This window comes from Emydura macquarii, unplaced genomic scaffold (genome assembly GCF_026122565.2).
Source record: "Emydura macquarii macquarii isolate MOO-44397 ecotype Brisbane River unplaced genomic scaffold, CSIRO-AGI_Emac_v2 contig_318, whole genome shotgun sequence".
Lineage (NCBI taxonomy): Eukaryota > Metazoa > Chordata > Testudines > Chelidae > Emydura > Emydura macquarii.
The window spans coordinates 12,018,493-12,041,845 of NW_027130455.1; the positions used below are offsets into that span (position 1 = coordinate 12,018,493).

Below are 23,353 nucleotides of genomic sequence, written 5' to 3' on the forward strand. Positions count from 1 at the left end.
ATTAAATTCAAGTTGAACCTTGGTTTTCCCTCTAAAGTTAAGCATTCCTGCACCCACCTACATTTCAAATACAGCTATGAAAGCTAAAATTTCTCCCTATCTGGAGAGCTTCCTTCTCAGTCTGGCCTTTCCAAAAAAAAACTAGGCTTTTTTGGATTTCTATTGCCAGCTTAGCACTTCTCATACTGAACATGGTCTGCTAGATCTGGAGTTCAAGCTTTATTTTCTTCTGTTCTGGCTCATGACATGCACTTTCTATTTGAGCACCATTCAATAGTCCAGCTTTTTCCTGGAAGAAATAATTGTATTTATAGGACTCTAGATAATTTTGTTCCTTTTGGAAAATTCATTCTATTTTACTGATGTCATTTCTGATTTTCAGGGCCAGCCAGCTGTAATTACGCAGTGGGAATTTGTATCAAAGCATCTTGTTTGATTCAAAATTAAGTATTCAGTTTTTAACATGAGAATATATTCAAGCAAAAAATCTCAAACACTCGCCTTTCCTACTTTCCCAGCATCCTTTCTATTGAATAATGAGTCTCCTAAGCAAATACTTTAACGTCACATCATTTGGTGCTATAATTTAGGTAGATCAAAGTTCTCTCACCTTTATGCTGTAATGAAGTGTTCCATTGTATCTCTATCTGGATTCACTAGTACTTTACTTATTATCACCAGTAACTGGCTTAGTCCATAAATATTGCATGCAGTACAATTGATAAAAGTGCCAGTCTCTCAGGAATGGCTCATCAGCTAGAATTCTTATTCTGGCCAAAACTGTATATGCGAAAAACGTATTTAAGAATTGCTGAAAACGTAGACACTTTATAAGATAGCAACATACCTTCACTTGCATCTCATTCAAAAGTATCATCTCCCATATACGTGAGATTAATCATTCAATTTCTGTTTTACTTTATAAATCTGAACAGATAAACATATTAGCTAAAAACTGCTGATATCCAGAACACACACACACACACACACACACACACCCATGCTTACTAACACTCTGCATTCTCCAGACATGGTCCACTGGTCTGTGTTTATTATTTGGCAGCATATAATCTAGCAGCTGCATATTGCCCTAAGATTTTGCAGGTTTTTATTAAAGTTGTCTTCTCCATTCTTTTTTCCCTCTGAACCCCAAATTCTCAAAAACTTTTACTACCAGCTCTCAATATTGCATAATCAAGGCAAAATATTCACATTTTATTGTTTAATATTATTTGACTTGAATGAATAGGCAGACTCTGAACTTCAAAATGAACAGGGCTACAATGTATATAGTACCACGTGGATATGAGTACATGGCCAAGACTTGGGTAATATTTTCAAAGGTGCCTAAAGTCTCATTGACCTTCCAGGAGACTACAGATAAAATAAATTCAAGCATCTACGTGACTCAGAAGCCCAAATTCCATTTTCAAAGTGACTTAGGCCCAGATCCTCACCTAACGCCCACTAAAGTCATTAGGAGTTAGATGCCTAAATATCTTTATGGATATGGGCCTTAAAAACATAATGTTGATTTTCAATGCAACTTAGACAATGCATATCACACCTTTCCTTGTTTACTCTTGGGGGTTGCACCAAAGCTGTTAATCAGTTGTTGATGACTTACTGATGAATTCATAGTATAGGCAAAGCCCAAGAGATAAATGGAAATGCAACTAAAGCTTCCTGCTGGAAACATCTGAAGATTTCCAATAAAAACAAACATACAGAAAATGCCCACATTTTACTGCTCATCTGGAGCTGAACTTTCACTCACTCAATTAATGCCTAGCCTTAAAAATATTGGGGACATTCATACTTAAATTACATGCACTCTGCCTCTGGTTCTTTGAGATGGTGGTTTTATTGGACCAATGATGGTCCATCAAATAAAGGGGAATCAAGCAAAATCACATAGGTAAGAGGAAGAATAATGGCAATTCACATATATTTGCCTGCATAGATTAGGGCTGGCATTTAATTTCCATCACAAACTCAGGCATGTCAGAGGTTTTCCCCACCAAGGAAGAGACAACTCGGAACCTAGGAAATTTTAAAAATGATGTTTAAAGTATTTTAAGGCACTATAATTGCTTTTGACTCCCATTGCCATTGTATTTGAGGGTTTAGAATCACATTCTTTTTTATTTACAAATAATTTTCTCTTTCCTATTTTGTGAAACATAATCACAAACATCAGAGGAAACAGAGAAAGTGGCTTTTCACAAAAGGGCTGTCCAAAGCTCTAAGTAAATATTTTTTTCTCATCTTAGTTATAGTTAACCTAGATATTACAAGCAACAATAATAGATAAAACATTTTCAGTGTGTTATATAAATTGAGAGTATGTTTATTCAATTCACTATCTCTGTCCTTGGATAAATGTCTATGAGACCTCAATGCTTTGGAAGGTCTGATAATAGAAGATGAAGTTGCTGTGAAATTGAGAAACAGGAACAATTACAATTCAAACACAATTTTTTCCTTTACAGAAGGATACTAAAACATACAGGAACAATAATCTTATTCATAATAGCACAGAATAAGCAGATAGTTAAAAAAAAAAAAAGAACAATAAATATTTAGAATTGGAACAGCAGCAATAGCCAAATACCCACCAATACAGACTTCCTGGCTGTCCACTGTAACACCTGTACTACTAGTTCTCAGTGGAGTAATTTTAAGAGAAGGTAAGTGGCTCAGAAGAGCTCCTACTCCACATTGTTCTATGGTCTGTGAATGTAACAATGCAATAGGATTTTTTTTTTTAAAACATCTAGAAGGTAAAAATAGTATCAGAGGAAGTGATTTAGGACTGACATTCCTATTACCACCATAATGCTCATAGAAAGTTATAATTGTTTGTATCAGTCCGCTTTTTAAAACTGCAGTCTGTAATGAATAACTCTTTAAACAACATGAATGTTCCACAATACACATGGATCATTTCAAGCAAAACCCATTTCTACTTTACTAGCATTAGTGCAACATTCATTCTAACACAAAAAACTAAGTTAGCTTGAATGAAAGGCCTAGCATATAGTGGTCTGTGTTATCATAAGAAACACCCAGAGATCATCTCTCTCAAGACACCATCTTCAAAGAGGTGGAGAGAAGCTAGAAGTGTTCCATATATTCCATACATATCATCCTGCTAGATAGTGCATCATATTTCACACTCTTCTTGGGTACATCTGCACTTCAAGATGGAGGTATAATTTTCAAATCGAGACGGCATACCCACACTAGCTCTGATCAAGCTAGCATGCTAAAAATAAAAGTGTAGCAGTGGTGACGTGAGGGGCAAGCTGCCCTAAGTACAATTCCATCCGAGATGTTAGGTACATATTCGGACAGCTAGCCCCTCCCCTGGCACGTGCTGCTACAGCTAGAGTTCTACTTTTAGCACACAAGCTTGACCAGAGCTAGCCCAGATATGTTTCCTTCAGCTGGAAATTACACCTCTATCTTGAAGTGTAGACACACCCATAATGATCAATTGTGGAGAAAGGTGAAGAACAAAATAGAAAACGTATAAAAGACCCCATGTTCAGAACAGTTAAACCTATGATTAAGGAAATGCTATGGTAAGAGAGGGTCTCATAGTAAAGACACTGGGCAAGGGGAAAGCAGAAACCTTTGTTCTATTGCACAGGTACTCTACCTCCACTTAAATGGGGAAAATTAAGATAATTTCAACAGCACAATATGAGAATATACTCTATAATATGGTTGGCAATGTACAGCAAGTGCTGGGTCAACTAGACAAACATCTTGCATTTAAAATCAGCACACAATATGATGAAATCAAGCAGCCATAACAATACACTTGAGTTTTCTAGAATAACGACCAAAAATACTTAACTCACAATAGTTTCAATATGTACCATAGTTTGGACCATTACTGTAAAATATCATAAGTGAGTATAGTATTGTCCATGGAATTCAGCCTCAATATGAAGCATCTTCTGGACACTTAATCAGCAGAATGCAAATAATAGTATCTCCATGTATGTCAACCCAAAGGACAAAAAAAAAAACATCCCACAGAGAGACAAGCAGATATGATCAACATGACAGTCATACTTTACATATTTGAAGTACTTCACAATCATTAACTAATTAACCCTCATAATACTCCTGTGAGGTAGTAGATAAAGAAACAAAGACAAAAAGATTAAATGGCTTGCCCAAAGCCACACATCTGCAGAACCAGGAACTTCTAACACCCAAACCCATGTTAATTTCTCAAGACGTTGCTCCCTCCTCAGAACGTGCAACAGGGCTAGAAGTATCCTCAAGTGAGTCATCTAGATTACAGCGCTGCATCATGATTTAATGTAAAAACAAATATAAAGAACATGCCTTTCCCCAATGTACAGGATCTGGGCTCTCTATTCTTTTGCAACAAACTGTAAAGCAGAGAGACTCTTTATCTACAAGACTACCCACTCTTTAGTTACCTGAACATATATCCCAAGAATTTGCAAAACATTAAATTAAAAATAAATAAAACTTTACACCATATATGCAAAATAGACATTCAATCTTACTTCTCCATGCCTTAAAGGTGTTATGGCTCCTCTTGCTACGCCCATTCGAAAAAGGGTTTCTGTGGCCTGTGTATAGAAATAAAAAAATATTTTGAAAAGACAATACAGTAATGGCAGCTATTTTTCTTCAGCTATTACACTTATGACTAAAATATCAGTCATGTTTATTACCTGTTTTACTACGGAACCTTTTAAATATGAATATTCAGAAAAAAATCCTACATGGTAGCCTCCTTTCAAGGACTATCAAATAAAAGGGAGACTCAAAGTCTATAGGCTGAAATCTCTGCATGTATGCCATTTTATTATATATTGTCATGGGTTTCAAAGTTTTTGTTTTAGTATTATGAGTGTAAAGTAATGAAGAAGCTTTGAAGGCCAACCATTTGATGAAACTCTGTCCTTTACAGTATCTGAGCCCTCATTGGCTCTCTCTGTATCATACCAGGGCTTCCTTGGTAGTGGTGACATCACAAAATGGGGAGTTATAGTAGAGAAGCCAAGGGGCACAATTTTGGAGTTAAGGAATGGTTACTCACCCTGTGCTCCACACACATCCCCACTCTAGGTGCACTAGCGGCCCCATGTCCTTGATCAGAGTTTTCTCATAGTAGTGTCCATTCAGCTTGCACTTGCATATTAGTCTCATGACCTGTCCCATTTCCATATAGCGCTGCACAGGTGAACTGCCCCTGGTTCCTTCTCTACCACAAAGCCTCATGGCAGAAAACTCCAAAGCAGAGGGGAAAGAGGGTGAGTAGTGGAGCACCCGTGGAGACACACATCTCGAGGAACGATAGTTACTGCACAGGGTGAGTAATCATTTCTTCTTCTTCACCCTACAGGTGGTCCACTCTAGGTGACACCCGAGGAGTAGCCTTTAAGGTGGAAGGGGCTTTGGAGTTGAATCCAGTACAGCAGAAAGTACAGCTGAGCCGAACTGAACACTGTGTCGGAGGCGGAGTTGTGAGTTATTGCGGAGTGTTTGGAGAATGAATGTATAGAAGTCCAAATAGTGGCTTTACAGACTTAGATGATCGGTATGTTTTTGAGGAAGGCCGTGGATGTGGCAATAGACCTTATATAATGGGTGCGTATGATCAAAGGTGGCTCAATGTTATGAGACCGGTAAAGAAGAGTTAATGCAGTCTCACATCCATTTGGAAAGTCTCTAGTTAGAGATTGCTGACCCCTTTTGATTGGTCTGCTATTGAGATGAATAACTTGTCAGCCTTTCTGAAGGGTATTGTTCTGTCTAGATAGAAGGCCAAAGGTCTCCTGACATCCAGGGTATGCAGCAGTGCATCCTGGGAATTCAGATGTGGTTTGGGATAGAAGATAGGCAAGTGAATGGACTGACTGAGATGGAACTCAGAAGACATCTTAGGTACGAATTTGGGGTGGGACCACAGCATGACCTTGTCCTTAAAAAACACTGGGGGCAGGGAGCCCATCAGGGCCCCTGTTTCACCAACCCCTTGTGCCGACGTGATGGTTATCAGCAATGCTGTCTTCATTGATAAATAGAGCAGTGAGCAAGTAGCCAGAGATTTGAAGGATGGTCTTGTGAGGCATTTAAGGACCAGGTTGAAGTCCTATATTGGGGAAGGACATTAGACCAGTGGACAGAGATTCCCCAACCCTCTGAGGAATCTCACTGGTGTCAGGTGGAACAGCCCTTAGATAAGGATGTCATGTAAAGACGGAATAGCCATCAGTTAAGGATATTATGTTTGCTTAGGCCAGGTCAGGACTATTAAATGACTCTGGCTCTGTCCTTTTTTATTTTGAGCATAACTTTGGCTACTGTGGTGGTTGGAGGGAATGCATATAATAGGGCTGACAACCACTGAAGGTGAAAAGATCAGTGACCTAATTCACCCCTCGTGTAGAAGTGGATGCATTTCCTGTTTGCCTCCATGGCAAACAAATCTATCTGGGGGCTACTCCATTCGTGGAATATATGATGTAATATCTTGGGATCTATTTCCCACTTGGGGTCTTGAAAGAATTGTCTGCTGAGTGTGTCTGCAGTAACATTCAGCTGATTGGGATGTCCTCCAGTACCAAGAGCACATCAGAGCCCAGGAGTGCAGAGTCAGGTGTCTCAGATTCAGCCAGGTCCCAGGGAAAACAGAACTCTTGTAGTACCGTGAGAGGCATCGTTACTGAGGCGATGACTGCATCAGAGTAGTTGTGGGTGAGGGCGCTGACAATACCACAATCTTTGCTGGCAGTGCCGAAAATGTTGTGTACTCCGAGGGAGGTGTGGTCAGAGCCCCCGCAAACTTCTTCACTACCCAGGGAGTGGAGGAAGAGCTCTTCTTGCTGCCTCAATGGGGTGACAGTACCAAGGGTCTTTCTGGGGCAGTAGCCTTGCGGTCTATCTGTGCCCTGGGCACTAGAGGAACCGGGAGCCTCATCTGCACCTGAGGGGACAGCTGGTAGTGCTGGGGTAGCTGAGGGAACTGACTACTACTTTCTACTGGTAAAATCTCTACCTAGCAAACTCAGGGCACATTCTTTCGAGGCCTTGAGAGAAGAGTCCTAAATTTTCCTTTTGGGTGCCCTAGAACTGTGGGGCTCTGAGATGGCCAATTTGCATGGGGACTGATGCACGGGGAGCCTTGTTCTGGATCAGAGGCCAATATAGAGAGCTCTCCATCATAAGGAGGTGAAGCTATTTCTCTATTTTTCCTGGCTCTTGATTTTAATGCAGAAAAAATTACACTTTTGCACGATATGTGACTCCCCAGGGCAGTGGATATGACGGCAATGTCTGCTGCTGACCAGGATTGCTTCCTCGTATGACAAACAGTGCTTGAAGCCAGGAGAACCAGGCATAACCTCTCAGACGGAAGAATGTTAAATTATCTAAAGCAGCGGTTCTCAACCGGTGGTACGCCGAAGAAGGCCGGGTGATTCGCGAGCCATACCGTGCCGCCGAATCCGCCACCGGAAGTGCCCTCCCACTCACCCTCATGAAACCCTGCTGCCGAAAAGGGGCAAACGGCGGAAGGGTTTCGGCGGAGGGCATTGTTCCCGCCACGTAGCCCGCCGCCGCCACAAAACCCCACCACCGCCGAAAGTCCCCCCACCTTTTTTTCCCCGAGAGGTACTCGGGAAAAAAAGGTTGAGAACCGCTAATCTAAAGAGTATGTAGAAAAAAGAATTTTCTCTTTCTTTTTGAAAGAAAGAAAGCTAGAATAAAATGCAATTATTATTTATAGAAAAAACTAACCCTTACACTAGTACTAATTATGAGTAAAGTGAAATTAGAGTTGAGATCTCAAAAGAATGACTCCTAGAGCTCTGTCTCAGCAGGCTGAGGCAGTTGAGAAGGAACGGTCAGCGGTTTACCCACAGAGCGCTGTATGACACAGGGCGGGGCACAAGACTGACTAACATGCATGCACAGGCTGAACAGACACTGCTGTGAGAAATCCCCGATCAAGGGTACAGGGGATGGTAGTGCACCAAACAGCAGAGGAATCATAAGGATACCATTCGAAGAATTATTTTTTCTTTTTTTTAAGGTTAGTTTTTATTTGTGATGATTATTCCCTCCTTTGCCTGTTAGTAAGAACAATTAACACATATATCTGAAATAAATGGAGCTTACCTACTTTACAGAAAGTGAATGTACTGCATGGAGTTGCCTATGCACCTTATTAGAAGGGGAAAATCATGCAAATGAAACATATGCGGAAAAGTGTTTAGAACTGGTAAATATTTCTAGTGTCTGGATGCTGGTGGCTTTTATTTAAAGAAAAGAAACAGGAAGCACCTTACCTGTGTGAAAAGTCATTATACTTATATCTGAGATGTGATCAAATATGAGAATAAATTCATTCCTTATAATGAAAATGTGGACTCACATTTAAACATCATGTTCTATAACTGGTTCTGAAATGAAGGAGTCTGTCTTTCGTATAATTTAGGGTAGTGGGTTTCTATTTAAACTGCCTGTAATAAATGAAGGCTTTTCAATAGAAGTTTGATAGAAAATGGGTGTGCTAAGGAACACAAAAAGTATATGTTTAAGGATAGACCTATACAGAGAGAGAGGAGTTTAGCAAGCTACCGTTTGGAAGACAAAAACACGGACAAATTATAAAATATATACAGAACGTGAAAAGTAATTAAACAAAAATGGTTAATATCTCAGCTATGTTTATTTCTAATTTGGTGACTTTACATAGTAATGCACAGTGATTGATACACTAAGTAGTTCTATGCTGAAAGAACTACAGATTTGTTGTTTTCTTACCGCTGTGTTTCAAGACATCCATTACACAAATTCAAGTCAAAGACAACAGTTTCTCATCAGTTTTTAAATGGCATATATTCAGAATAATCTACTATTTCTCATACAAATATATATACAGTAGCTTATTATATTTAAAGAAGCAGAAGTAAATCTGTGAAAGAGCTTTTAATTGCACTGTACTTTTTTCTCTTGTAAATGAATGTAACAGCTCCAGAACACTGGACTTCAGAATTTATTAGCTCATTTCCACCCACAAAAATCCATAGCAACTCCAAAATCTGATCATTCTTCTTTACCCTCTCAAAGAATAAAGGGGTGAGAGAACCCCACACAATCTTTTGTGTGCCTCAGAATTGATTTCTTTCATCAACTCTTCCCACCAACGTTTTTAAGGATGTTTCAGCCAAATAGAGCATTCTGTCAATACAGCTAAGCTTCCTTTGTTTCTATTGAAAATCACTGGTGTGTGTGACTTCCCTTTCACCTCTACTAGTATGAGCTCTCTTTTAATACACTTGTACTCACACAGCTAACAACAGATGTCAAAGCCATACAGAAACAAGGCAACTTCACAGCATTTGCAAATCTGGCATCAGAGATTTCTTGATACGAGCACCACTCTTCATGTGTTGAGTGTCGCTAAGAAGATTAACGCTACAATCATAGTTTCCTACCCAAATGGGGGTGGGGGAAACGAGGCCACCTATAGCTATTCACTAATTGACAATGACATGGTCACAGAGATAGTGATAGTTTTTTTGGTATGTAAAACCCAAAGAAGGCAATAAGAAGTTGTGTATCTAAAAGAGTAACCATTAGACACAAACAAAGATTAGTGAATGTTTGAGGGTAAGGAGGTAGGTGTTCACATAATATACTGATTTTGCTAAATTAAAGTTATGACTGAATGGATGAGATACTAGCTGTGCAATAACTGTTTGGAGATTCTACAATAACTGGATGTCTTAAATGAAAGAAAATAAACATTTCAAAACAAGCTTTTCACTTCTCATTAAGTGATTTCATAATTCTTTACAAATTTAAAATATCACCACATTGACTATGCACTGCAGAAGACAGAATTTATCAGGATACTGAAGTTCTCATGCATCAACAAGTATGAACATCTCATACATTTTAAATTAAAAGTTATGGCTAAAAAAACTGGAAATGAAATGGGACATCCAAATAGTTTAAATTCTTCAAAATTTATTTTCAAACATATTATAGGCAGGATGGATAGAACCACCTATTATTAAGGTTGTCCAACATGTCCATTATAAGACCTTGTTTTCAGTTGCCTATAACTTTGCCAGACTTTAAGCATTTGGACTTACATCTTCCATGCCATGTGTCTTCCTGAGGGTGAATTTTTTTTTTTTTTTTTTGGGGGGGGGGGGAGAGGCGAGGGGGCGGGGAATAACAGCAACAACTGTTCAGCTGCTTCCAAGAATGATGTTAAAGAAAAATATGTTTTTCCCATATTAAAAAATCCTGGCAACTTTTTCTTTCAGAAACTTTTGAATTCCCATTCTTTGGAACAGGGTCTTGGAATTTGTCAGGCCTTTTTATCAAAAATGTGTTATTTGCCAGCCTCATGAAAATCCACAATCTGGCCAAATTATCAACCTTTGAAATACCTCCGTTCACATATGCTCAGTAGAGTCTTGCTAGAGCTTTGCAGTTTAAGTTTCCATATATTCCATCTGCACTGGGCATGCTCCAGGCCAGCTCCAAGTAGAGTTCTACCAGCAATTGCAGTTCCTGGTTACCCCAGGCCACGCCAGGACCAGGCGCCAGAACTGAGAGCAAGGAGCTTGTCTCTCCTGTGTGCTCAATGCTTCCCCATTGCTGCCACCTAGGCAGGAAGCTGTCTGAATCAACTGCAGCGGGGACAAAAGTCTGAAAGGGGGGAAGAGACTGGGACACGAATGGTGGGGGAATTGGGATTTCCAGGGGAGAATGAGCATGGCTAAGCAAGAAGTCTGTAGGGGGAACTGAGATTAAGGGTTATAATAAGGGAGAGACCAGGACGAGAGGCTGGGTGGCCTGGGGACTAGGAACTGAAGTGGAGTCTGGGCTGAGCAAGGAGACTGGGAATGGGCTACATGAGGAAAATGGGACTCAGATGAAGAGTCAGTAGTGGGGAAGACAGAGGACCGGTTGGAAGGAAAGTGGCAGAAGGGATCAAGTCTCAGGAAAACAAGCAGAAGAGCATGCCCACTTAAGCATACTCCCCTCTAGAGCCTGTAGTGTAACCCAAGATTCCGGAGTCTGACCATTTTTCTGCTGTAAGCAAATTTCTGTGAAACCCAATTTCAAAGTGTCCCAACCCCCTCTTCTGCTGGTCCACACAGAGGATGACAATCTTCTACTGCTTTCTGTTACAAGCTCAAGTGGCAGAGGTCAGTGAAGTAGAACTAAAGGTACCAACCTGCTAATGAACCATATGGCTGTCACTATGATGCAACATGATGTTGTTTATTTTGTTTATTTTCAGCAGGCTTTTATAGAAACATAAGAAGTTACATACCAAAAACTCTACATTAAAAGAACATTATTAAGGTTGCAAAGTCAAGTGCTCAAAAAGTTAGGAAACCCCCTTTCAGCATGTGTGTCATGACACAGCCTTTAATTACAGGATCACATAATCGTATTTCCATAGAACCTATGCCTCATTCAGCAGACAGGGTGGACCTCCTCTGAAGATGAATCAAGGTTGTGTACTGAAGGAAACTTGTCTACAGGACCCATGTCTCATTTGTTGCAGAAGTTGTAAGGTCTATAGTGAAGAGGCAGGGGATTGCAGGAAGAGAAATGATGGCTTCAGGCTTAAGGCAACTGAATGCTGCCCAGGGAAACTGAATTCTATTCCTGCCTCTGCCACCGAGTTCCTGTGTGATGCTAGGCAAATCACTTAAACCAAGTTTTTCACAGATGGGCACTAATTTTGTGTTCCTCATTTTCTGGGTGCCTGATCTGAGTCATTGGGGTCTGATTAGCATAACACTGTTGATGGGAGCTGTGCTTTGAACATATAATGTGCTACATAATGCTAGGTACTCTGAACAATCAGGAATTAGGTGTTTCAATCTGCACAACCAAAATTCATGGGTTTTTTTACCTTAATCTCCCTCTGCCTCAGTTCCCATGTATTCCCACTATCAACATATACCATGACCTCTTCCATAACACAGACCACAAAAATTCACACAGTAATTGCCACAGTGAAGGGAATTATTCCTCCATATTATATAAGTGTACACCATTGGGCTGAATAATCTGTGGCTGAAATAGAGCATATCTTTTAGAAAGGAATATATCTCAGAAAATTTTTCAATATAAATAAAATATTGATGGCAAAAATATTTTTAGTATTTTCTGAGAAAGCTGTCCACAGACAGACAATAAAAAACTCCTTGTTCTACAATCGCCTATCAGTCTATGTTTTGTTCCATAAAGTCACTAACCAATTTTTAAGATCAAGAAAATAAATGCTTATAAATGTCAGGAGCTATAATTTCCTAATTTTTCTATAATTTCCCCAAAGGAAAAAATCTATTACTCCCTATAATAGCTTGGAAAATCACAATAGACCACAGTTCCACACACTTCTAAGTTGATGGTATTAAGTGAGTATTATATTATCCACTTAGAAATATTCATTTTACATGAAGCAATTATCTTGCAAACTCCACACATAATGCAATCACATTTAAATCAGATGTTTCCCTTTCATGCTGAAACATTGCACTGTTGTGCAAACTAAACATTTGAATGGACAAGAAATTGCTTTTATTTTGCTTATACAAATGTGGGTGACAATCATTAATCCTCCATGCCCCTTTGTGCTAGGCCCTGCACAAACACAGAACAAGAAGAATGTCCCAGCCCCAAGGAGCTTACAGTCTAAATGTGAGACAACAGATAGCCATGAGAGTATAAGGAAACAATCAGCCAATATTGATTAGCATTTAGGCAGTGGTCTCAGCACACCAGCAGCCTAACTGTTGTCTAGCTCTTTGTAGGCATCATGGCAAAAGAGCTTTCTGAGAAGGGTTTTGGAGGAGGAGAACAAGGTAGCTTTGAAGCTGTTTATGAGGAGCACTTCCCTAGCATGTGGGGCAGTATGGGAGAAAGCACGAGGTGCTTGTTTGAAAATCTAACAAGTGGGCAATGGAGGTTAGCATCATGGACCAATAAGAGGTAAGCATGACAGCTCAACAGCGAATGAGATATGAAAGGTTAGGGTTGGGCTAGTGTGTATCACACAAAGCACAAGAGAATACATATCATTTAGAAAACAAACATCCTAACCTCAATGCCTCTTATTAGCGGACCTTTCCCTTCAAAGTGCGTGGGAGACCATCTGGGCTCAGGGAGGCAGACAGACAGGATTTTCCCTACCTCATAAGGCTGCATCAGCTTGAGCTGCTGAAAATGGCCAAAGACCTCCAGATAGAACAGCTCCTCTCTCTTTTATCACCTTCCAGTCTTCTCTGTCACGTTACCTCTCCCCTAACAAATCCTACCTAGCTTGGGTAGGAGCTATCTTATTGTCCAGAGCAATTACACTTCAGTGGACAAGCATTTTGAGTCAACAACACTCTTTTTTTTTTCTTCTGACCCCCGTCTTTGGAATTTCAGCCCAATATGGAGGCAAACACAAAAAAAAAAAAAAAAAAAGAAAAGGCAAACGGCTACACCTTCAAAATGGAGTTTGCCGCTTGGTAAAGAGACCTACACAGAGCTCAATCTCCCACAGAATTAAGGCTTGTCTACACTTGCTGCTGTGGCACTTAGTGAAGACGCTACCTAGGCCAACGCCAGAAGCTCTCCACCTCTCCAAGAGGCAGTAGCTATTTTGACAAGAGAAGCCATCCCATTGACATGGCGCCATCTACACCAGGAGTTAGGCTGGTAGAAGTGCATAACTCAGGAGTGTGGATTTTTAACTGTGAGGATGGATAGGAAAGGCTGTATCTTAGAAAAGTTATGCAGAAAGCATCGTCAAGATTTAAACAGTCTGGATGTGAGGACCAAAACAGAGGTCCAAACAAAGATGATGCCCAGGTCACGGGCCTGAGTGACAGAATATGGTGGCGTTGTCCACAGTGATATAGAAAGATGGTAGTAGAGATGGCTTGGGGAGGGTGATTAGGAGTGCTGTTTTAGCCATATTTAGCTTGAATGGATGGCTAGACATCCATGTAGAGATATCAGAATACAGGCTAAGAGTTTAGTTCAGACAGAAGGAGACAGGTGGACCTGAGAGTCGTCAGCATAGAGATGGTAGTTGAATTTGTGTTTGCAGATAAGATTACCCAGACATAAGGTACAGAGGGAGAAGAGAAGGGGACCAAAGACAGAACCCTGTGGAACCCCCATAAAATTTTGGAGAGAGGATGAGGAGGATTCTTTGAAGGACATACTCAAGGAGCGATTAGAAAGGAAAGAGAACCATGAAAGAAGAGTCATGTGAGCCAAGGGAGTACAAGGTTTAGAGAAGAGAAAGAGAACCTCCACCACCACAGCAGAAGAGAGGAATAGGAAGAATAGAAAACCCATATACTTTCTGGTGTACTCCAGGAGAAAGGAGTAAATGCAGAGGCCACATTCAGGTCATCATTTCTTTTCTATGTGGGATTTGCCATACTGAAAAAAATCAATGATCCGTAGTGTCTTTATTATGGCAGTCGTCTGCTTCAGAAAAAAAATTATGTAACAATGCAATACTACATGATGGGTGAGGTTTCTTTGTGATCAATGCTGCTGATTAGCCTGTGGTATGATTCTTACTGATCTGTAAATGTTTATCCTAGATAGTGTATTTGCAAATGCTGTTATTATTCATGTGAGGGCTTAATTATTTTTTAATCTCTCCTCTAAATCAGAAGAGAAAAGGATCAGTCACTATTCTCTAACATTTCTATACATTAAACTACTACAGTATGTATTTGTGCTCAAACATTATTGGTCAATTATTAATTTTTCCCTAGTTAAAAAAGCTTATTGGCTTGTCTGCCCTTTTAACTAGGAAAAAAACAAATTATTGATCAATAATGTTTGATAGATACAACCTGTACTAGTGCATTGTGACTGATGTTTGAGCATAGATGCTTACTATATTAACATACTGTGACAATATCTTACCGGTAGTAAAAGGCAGTTAAAGGAAGCATTTTACTAGACATGAAAGATCAATACAGTCTAAAGGTTTAATAAAGATATTTTAATTAGATAGTACATTTTTGCTTAATTCTGAATTGTTTATTTTACTACAGTAACTAATATAAATATTCATACCATAATGTTTTCTGCCATTATGCATTTCCATTTAAAAAACACATTGTTTCAAACAGGAAAACCTAACAAAAGAGTGAGATTAGGCTAATCTTAAATCCATTAAACACAAACAGCATAGAATCCTGGATAAACCAAACACTCCATTTTAACAGACCTAAGTGCAAGTTTTTTTTAGCAAAAGAATGAATCAGATAGACAAGAAGTATGCAGAGTGCTGCTCCCCCACAAATGAATCTCTGTCGTTCAACCATGTACCATCTCATAAAATCATTTCTAAAACTTCATTATTTCAGCATGAGATTTCTGGGGGAAACATTCTGCTTGTTAGGCATCATGTCAGGACTTCTTTTTCCACATAAAGCAGTTTTACAATGTCTTGTAGTCTCTCTTGTGCACAGTTCGATAGCCTCATGAAGATACCAGTAGCTGATGTATCATTTTAAACACATTGACATATTTCCCTGTTTTGAATTGATTGTCAAGAAAAGAGATACACAAATATTACAACACTTTCTTTAATCCTGATTTGTAATATTCAACGTATTTCTTGCATATTTTTCCAATACAGACTTTTTTTTTGCATAGAGCACCAAATTGGGTCATATTTTCCACACAGATAAAGATTGCCATGTTGCTCTTTCAAATTAAACTTAAGTGTTTAATAAATTAGCCTGATTTTCTACAGATGAAAAAGTTTCCAAATAATCCATACCAGGATGTGCATTTGTAACTATGATGTACAATTCATGGTGTTAAAAACATTTCAGTCCAAGTGGTGTTAGGACAACCAATTAAACAGGAAGTCCTGAAAATGAAACTATTTTGTAAGCAATCGTTTTAAGAAAGATAATCAAGTGGAAATTCAGATAAGTCTTTAAAGTGTCCCTATCACTGCTAATGTTTGATGTTTAATTAGTCACAGAGCTTTTGGGGGCTGTAAAAAGTTATGATCTGTTTTCATTCAGTTCATTGGAAGCATGCCTTAAATACTGAGATGTATGAGCTTAAGCAGTGGTTTTAGGAATACTGTAAATATACTTCTGTCCAAAGATGTGGGTTAGTGAGTTATCTAAGAATTTAAATTATCAGCAGATCATCTGAATGGCCTCAATGTGAATCAAGCCAAATTAATAGTTACTGATTCCAGAAAAAAAGTGTTTGTTTTTAGAAATATATGTTCTGTCACACCATATCTGATTCAATAGGAAAGTGCATCATACTATATTTTGTTATACTTGTAATATCATGCCAATGAATATGACAAATGAATGATTTTTCATATAATTTTTCTATCACATGCATCATGAATCTAACCAAAGATGAAAATGAAATTGACAAAAGATGAACTAAAAGTAGCATCCATCAACTTGAAAATCTGCTTCTAGTTCTAATCTCAAAAAAAAGAAATATGTAAAAAATATGGTAGTAAGAGAAGTTCATAAAAGTTCAGGAATCTTCTGTGGTTTCCATCTACCTTTGAAGGCTTACCCTTGAAGACATAGATTTATGGAAGTTATTCTCAGTGATTTAGAAATTTTAATGAAATGTAAGAAAGTGAAATTTGTCACTGCACATGCACATCCATTTCATTCTTACAGTACAAAAGCTTGTCCCGTTCACCCTAAGTTTGAAGATATTGGATTTTACAGACATACCCTGGCCTGTAAAATGGGGAAAGCTTTCATCTTTCAAAAAGCTCAAAGAACCCACAAAATTATACATTACTGAAAAGATGTTTACATACAAATCTGTTTCAGTTTCCTTATAACACAAAAATTTAAATAGGCCATATTTCAAAGCTAATTTCTATTCTTGTGTGTCCTGAATATGCACAGGACAGACATTTGAGCAGGTATTGGCAGACTAGTTGAAGCTATAAATAATATTTTACAATACACCTTTGTTTATGATTACATTTTATTTCTATCCAACCACATAGGTCTTTATAAGGTGCCCAGCACTGTAGTATCTGAAAGCAAACGCAAGGAGATCTCCATAGCTCTCTCCCCTTCTGTCCTACAAACAGAGGAAAGGAGTTGTTTGGATTTTTTAATCTTGTTGAAGTTTCCTCCTCAATAGTTTGCTGGATTTTTTCAGAAACTTATAATAATGTGATATTTTCCCAAAATCCCAATTATAATGCAACCTTTTTTCCATCTTCATCTTATTTTCAAGCTAGATGATAGAGTCGTACTAAGGCTGTCAAACATTTTTAAAAAGTCACAATTAATCACAATTTTAATCACACTGTTAATAATAGAATAGATGGATGTTTTTCCACATTTTCAAATGTATTGATTTCAATTAAATAAGATTGGTCCCAAAACCAATCTCTGAGGAACTTCACTAGTAGCCTCTCTCCAGCTTGACGGTTTTCATATTAATCCCCATTTTTTCCTATTTAACTAATAATTTCCCATGTGGAACTGTATCAAATGCCTTGCTGAAATCCTATAGATGAGATTTACTGCATTTCTTTTAGCTTCTCAAAGGAAGAGATCAGGTTGATCTGACAGGATCTACCTTTTGTAAAATCATGTTGTATTTTATTCCAATTACCATTTACTTCTCTGTCTTTAATTACTTTCTCTTTCAAAATGTGTTCCAAGACCTTGCATACAATTGAGGTCAAACTAACAGGCCTGTAGTTTCGTGGATCACTTTTTTCCCTTTCTTAAAATAGGTAATATATTAGTAATAGGTACACCACCTATAGGGTACCACCCTGAGTTTACAGATTCCCTGGGCCCAGACAATGGCCGAACATTTTGTAACTTGGCAACCGATGGCTGGGAGCCCACCCTCTGCAAGAAGCCAGCAGGCTGTGATGAGTTGGAGAACAAAGAGTGGTGGAGGCCAGGTGACCAGTTTTTCCCAGGAACCACAACAAAGGACAGAAGAGGGGCAAATGAGTGTGACTAAAGGTGAGCTGTTAGAAGCAGAACAATCTCCTGGTTTGAGTCATCGGCGGAGAGCCAGGACTCTGGGTATGATCAAGATGAACTTCGCTATAACTTTCTGGTTTCTGTGCTAACAAAGAACTTTCCTACGCCGTGTTCCAGACAACTAATAAAACCTTCTGTTTTACAATGCTGGCTGAGAGTCACTGATGACTGCAGAAGTTGGAGGTACATGATTCCCCTTTGGGAGGTGGAAGGCTTCCCTGGTGTCCTACTCTGGTGGGCTCATAGTGTAGAACAGGGTGCTGAATACTCTGAGGTCAGTCCCAGCAGGCGCAGAAGCCAAGGAAGCTTACCCCAGTGAGAGTGGGTGCTGAGGGGTTGTCCCACTGAAGAAGGTCCTGCCTGGGTTTGATTCAGAGATATTCTAGAGCACCAAGCCTGTGCACCCATAACACTCATATCAAGTAATCCATGCTGCTTCTGCATAATACCATACAGCGATTACTGCTAGATAACATACATTAACACTACTGGTAGATCAAGTGGTACTGTATTTTTAACTAATTTCCTTGGTGTAATGAGTATCCCAAAGAAATAATGTCTTGAATCTCTCGTTAGATTTGCTCCTGATGTCCAGACACAACCAGGAAATCAAAGCTGATCAAGCTAGTTTACACTTTGCCAAGCATGATCTCTGGAGAGAAAGAAAGACAGATGGCAAATGATATATAAACTATGCTTTGCAGTCCAATAGCGCTGTTCAAGTAAGGTTCTCTAAAACATCTGAGCAAGTCCAGAGTCCTGTGAATCATGTAAATATGCAGCTGCAGAATTTACCCCTCACTACAAAATCTTGCTAAAGAATCTCAGCTATCATTTAAAGTATATATATTTCTAGCCATTATGGCCGCACAGATAAACTTAGCAAGTGAATCAACGGTAAAGTGATTCAGCGATGTCAGCCTGAGTTTGCAGCAAGCACAAAACATTAAAACAAAGAGATGTGATCTGCTTCATACATCTTAATCAGGGCCCAGCAATTCTGTAGCTGTAGTATCTGGTATTTTTCCAAGATGCCACAGAATTCCACATTTTTGTCACAGAACTTATCTGGCCACAGACAGATGTGATGCCCAACATTTTATTTTATTTTGTCTTCTTGTCTTCTGACAGCAGCTCCCTCTAGTTCTCCAGGTCTCTCCATAAGGGAGAGAAGTGGATGACACTGCATGCTCCCTGCCACATTCCATGGAACCAAGCAGCAAAGGGTCAGAAAGCAAGAGACAAGGCCAAAAATGTAGGCTGATGACCTGAACTACCTGGAGAACAGCACAACAGCCAAGGTCTGGAGAGCTAGAACAACGAGATGCCTTAGCTGGGTACAAACTCCTGTACCTTCAGCACAAATGGGAGAAGGGAGGTTCTTAACACTAAGGCTTATGGACTGGAGAAAGCCACTGAAGTTTGCTAAATACTCCCCCCTTTCCCGGCACACACTGGGGGGAAAGGAGGTTCTGAGCCAGCTCACCTGGAAAACATCACCAAAAAATTGTCAAATAATTACTGATGAATTAATTTATATGGTAGTGAGAGTAAGGAGGAGAATGAGAATGAAGGGGGTTCATGCAGATATAGTAATGCTACAGCAGAGTTTAAGGATCTTGCTGTGAAATTAGGTTCCCGATGTGTCGTGGATTACATGGAGGCCGGCTCCTCTGTGATATAATACATTATTGGACTCACTTTACAGATGAGTAAAGCTTAAGTGATTTGCCCACAGTCTCTCAGGGAGTTAGTGGCATAGCTGAGAACAAAACCCAAGACTCTTAACACTTAAGTGTTCCAGTCTAATGCCTGGAAAATGTCAAAGATTTGAAGTTTCAATGACATGGGCAACTTATTTCAGTGATCTTGGATCATATAATATGGATATTTAGAAGTTTCACCACCAGCACAAAATTAATCAGAGCTGCAGATTTAGAAGTCTGCATATCAGACTGTCTACCGTGTACCTGGAATTTCAGCATAATTTAAGGGAACTGTAAATGACTGCATTAACCTGCTTTCATTGACCAGATTTTTTTTGCTCTAGTGAATGCTGAGTGGGTTCAATTCAACACATTTACTATAAGGTTTACAAGATTTATGTTTAATATGTTTCACAATCATGGTACATTTTCTTGAGAGGATTACATCATCTTTTATGTTTCCCAAAGGTAAAAACAGTTTTAAATAGGAGACCTCAATATTTATAAATTAAATGAAAATCCCCTCTTTAAACTGGTTAGTTTCTATGTATTGTAATTTATACTTAGAAATAAAACTAATACAAACCTAATTAAAACATTTTCAAACAAGTGATTTATCATCAGTGTTGTAAACAGTAAGTACTATGAATTACATCTAGTTTTGGTCATATATTCAATTCACTTACCAATTGTATTGCTTAAGCATGTGTATGCCATACAATCTTTCTGAGTTAATTAGAAACAGAATACATAGAACTAACCTATTTTGTGTTTGGTGCAGTTTATAAAATTCCTTCCCCCTGTCTAGACAAGTTTAACTGATGTCTGAGTAGGGTTGTATTATTTCCATTGAAGGATGCATTTATTTCTGAGGTAAACTGACAAACAACTCATTGGTGTCCTTTTTAGTTTTGGAGTATCATATCCAATTATGCACTTGAAATTAAATGTTGGCAATTTAGTTAAAGATCAAAATCACTCAAGACAGAATACATAATCACTAACAAAGGTCAGAAGTTCTATTTTGGTATGCATTATAAGGAGAGTGTTCACTAACCCTACTTTAAGGCTGCCTAAAACTTCCCATTATAAAAAAACAAAATAGACCATTTTTAAGAGCTCTAACACCTCCATGGTTTGGATCCATACATTGAGATCTGTCAGGAGCACAGCCCCAGGTCTGGGCCTTTTGCTGTTCTCATGAAAATCACTCTTATTTCACCAAGTTATATAAGCTGTGGAAAATATTCATAGGCAGTCTGTATACTCAGTAAAGGTTGCTAAGGGATTGCAGACCAAGTCACTCCACATTCCACTGGCAATGAGCATTCTCTCCCAAGCAACTGGCTTCAAGCAAGCCACACGGAACTGAGCTTCTCAATGGGGCAGACACAAAGAATGATCCTCCTCCTCCTAATAGTCCTTGGCCTACAGAAAGGTGCATAGGACTGGGAACAGTTACAACTGCACAAAAGAGGAAGTTATTCACCTTGTGTAGTAACAATGGTTCTTCGAGATGTGTCCCCCTATGGGTGCTCCACCGTAGGTGTGTCTGCATCCTCACGCTTCTGATCAGAGATGTTTGGTAACAGTGTCCATTTGATCCGCACATGAGCTCTTCCCCACCCCTCCCTGTGCTCTGCCTCAAAGCTAACTAATGTTGCATGGGCAAACCACCATCTGTTCTTTCTCTACCACAGAGCCCCTATTGAGAACTCTGAAATAGAGGAGGAAGAGGAGGAGGAGGGTAAGTTGTTGAGCACCCACTGGGGGACACATTTCGAAGAACCATCTTTACTGCACAAGGTGAGTAAATTCCTCCTCTTCTTTGAGTAGTGTCCCTATGGGTGCTCCACTGTAGGTGACTCCTGATATTCCCAATGGGAGCTTGGGGCTTCAGAGTCAAGTTTGTTATGGATGATATCACTGTGGAGCCAAAGATCGCATTGGAAGTCTCCAGTAATCGCAGTGTATGAGCAGATGCCCAAGTCACTGTCCTACAAATTTCCAAGATAGGAACATTCTCAAGGAAGACGACAGAGGTGGAAAACGACCCCACTGAGTGAGTGCAGATTCTGGATGGTGGTAACACACTGCAAGCATGACAGAGTGGTTAATACAGTTCGAGACCCATTGGAGAGTCGTTGGGCTGATACTGCTGCACCTTTTGATCTTTCTGTAATGGAGAGAAAAACCTTAGATTTCCTAAAGGCCTTTATCCTGTCCAGATAAAAGGCTACGGCTCTCCTAATGTCTAGCGTATTCAGTATAGCCTCTTTATCATCACAGTCAGGCTTAGAATAAAAGGTTGGGAGGTAAATCAGTTGGTTTATGTGAAAAAACAACGCCACCTTGGGGATAAAATTCAGATGTGATCTAAGAGTAACCCTCTCTTTAAAGAATACTGTGAAAGGTGGGGGATGCCATTAGTATAGCTATCACCCCTGTTCTCCTCACTAAGGTGATGGCCACCAGAAATGCCAACTTCATCGACAGGTATGTAAGTGAACAAAGTGGCCATAGGTTCAAAGGGCAATCTAGTCAAGCTCTTTAAAACTAGATTTAGGTCCCACATTGGAATGGATTGTCTGGGCTGGAGACAGAGGTTCACTATGCCCTTGAGGAATATCTTTGTAGTTGGGTGGGCGAAAACCAAGTATCCCTCTATTTGCTGATGGAAAGCCATTATGGCTGCGAGGTGTACTGTGAGCGAACTGTGGGATAGCCCTGACATCTTGAGATCCATTATGCAGTCCAACACCACAGAGAGGGTTGAAGATGCCAGGATAATTTATCTGGAATTGCACCAAACCTGAAACCTACTACACTTTTGCAGGGAAGTGCATTGGGTAAACGATCTTCTATTATGCAGTAGCACTTCCTGCACCTCCTCGAAGCATCAGCTCTCTGTGTGTTGGAACCACGAACGAACCAAACCTTGAGCCAGAGGATGTGCATGGGGGGTTGTGGGGAGGGGTGCATGTGCAGGCCAAATGGACACTACTACCAAAGATCTCCGATCAGAAGCGCAGGAATGCAGACATACCTACAGTGGAGCACCTATAGGGACACTACTCGAAGAAGAAAGTCTGTTTTTTCTCTTTTTAAAAAGCACATGAAATTACACACAAAATTTATCTTTAAAAAATGTCCTTAAATGTTGAGAAGTCAAGCATTCTCCCCCTTTGGGAACATGCATCATCATTAGGGCCCCAGGGATGTTGAGATTGCACAGCTCTAGAATTCAACACAGAATTTGCCCTTTGCAGTATAATAGTATTCCAGAAGCTCAGCTTTCGTTATATGTTTCTAGACAACGTGGTTGCAGAGACCATCTTGAAAACATGGACTGAACTGAATGTAAGCCAATGCAGTGCACTGAAGTATACCTGAGTCATCAGGGAGCCTAAAACAATAGCTCTGAGATGTGTAAAGAACCCGATTAATCTCCATCATGGTCCAGAAAACCCTGCAATTATGTGGCTGCAAAAAGTAGAATTTTTCTAAGATGCTCAGAATTCACCATTTTGTAATATGTATGCTCTGCCATTTTCATTTCTGCCTCTCTGCTCT

The 23,353-nt window shown here is 39.5% G+C and overlaps 1 protein-coding gene across 2 annotated transcripts in view; it reads right to left on the minus strand.

Annotated features, from left to right (window-relative positions):
• The window catches only part of TMEM135 (transmembrane protein 135), a 317,684-nt gene that overhangs the window by 172,693 nt on the left and 121,638 nt on the right, over positions 1 to 23,353 (minus strand). For both annotated transcript variants that reach the window (XM_067568561.1, XM_067568567.1), the window contains one exon: positions 4,554 to 4,619. In XM_067568561.1, the coding sequence (XP_067424662.1) occupies positions 4,554 to 4,619 (66 nt within the window). The remainder of the gene's footprint in view (positions 1 to 4,553; positions 4,620 to 23,353) is intronic.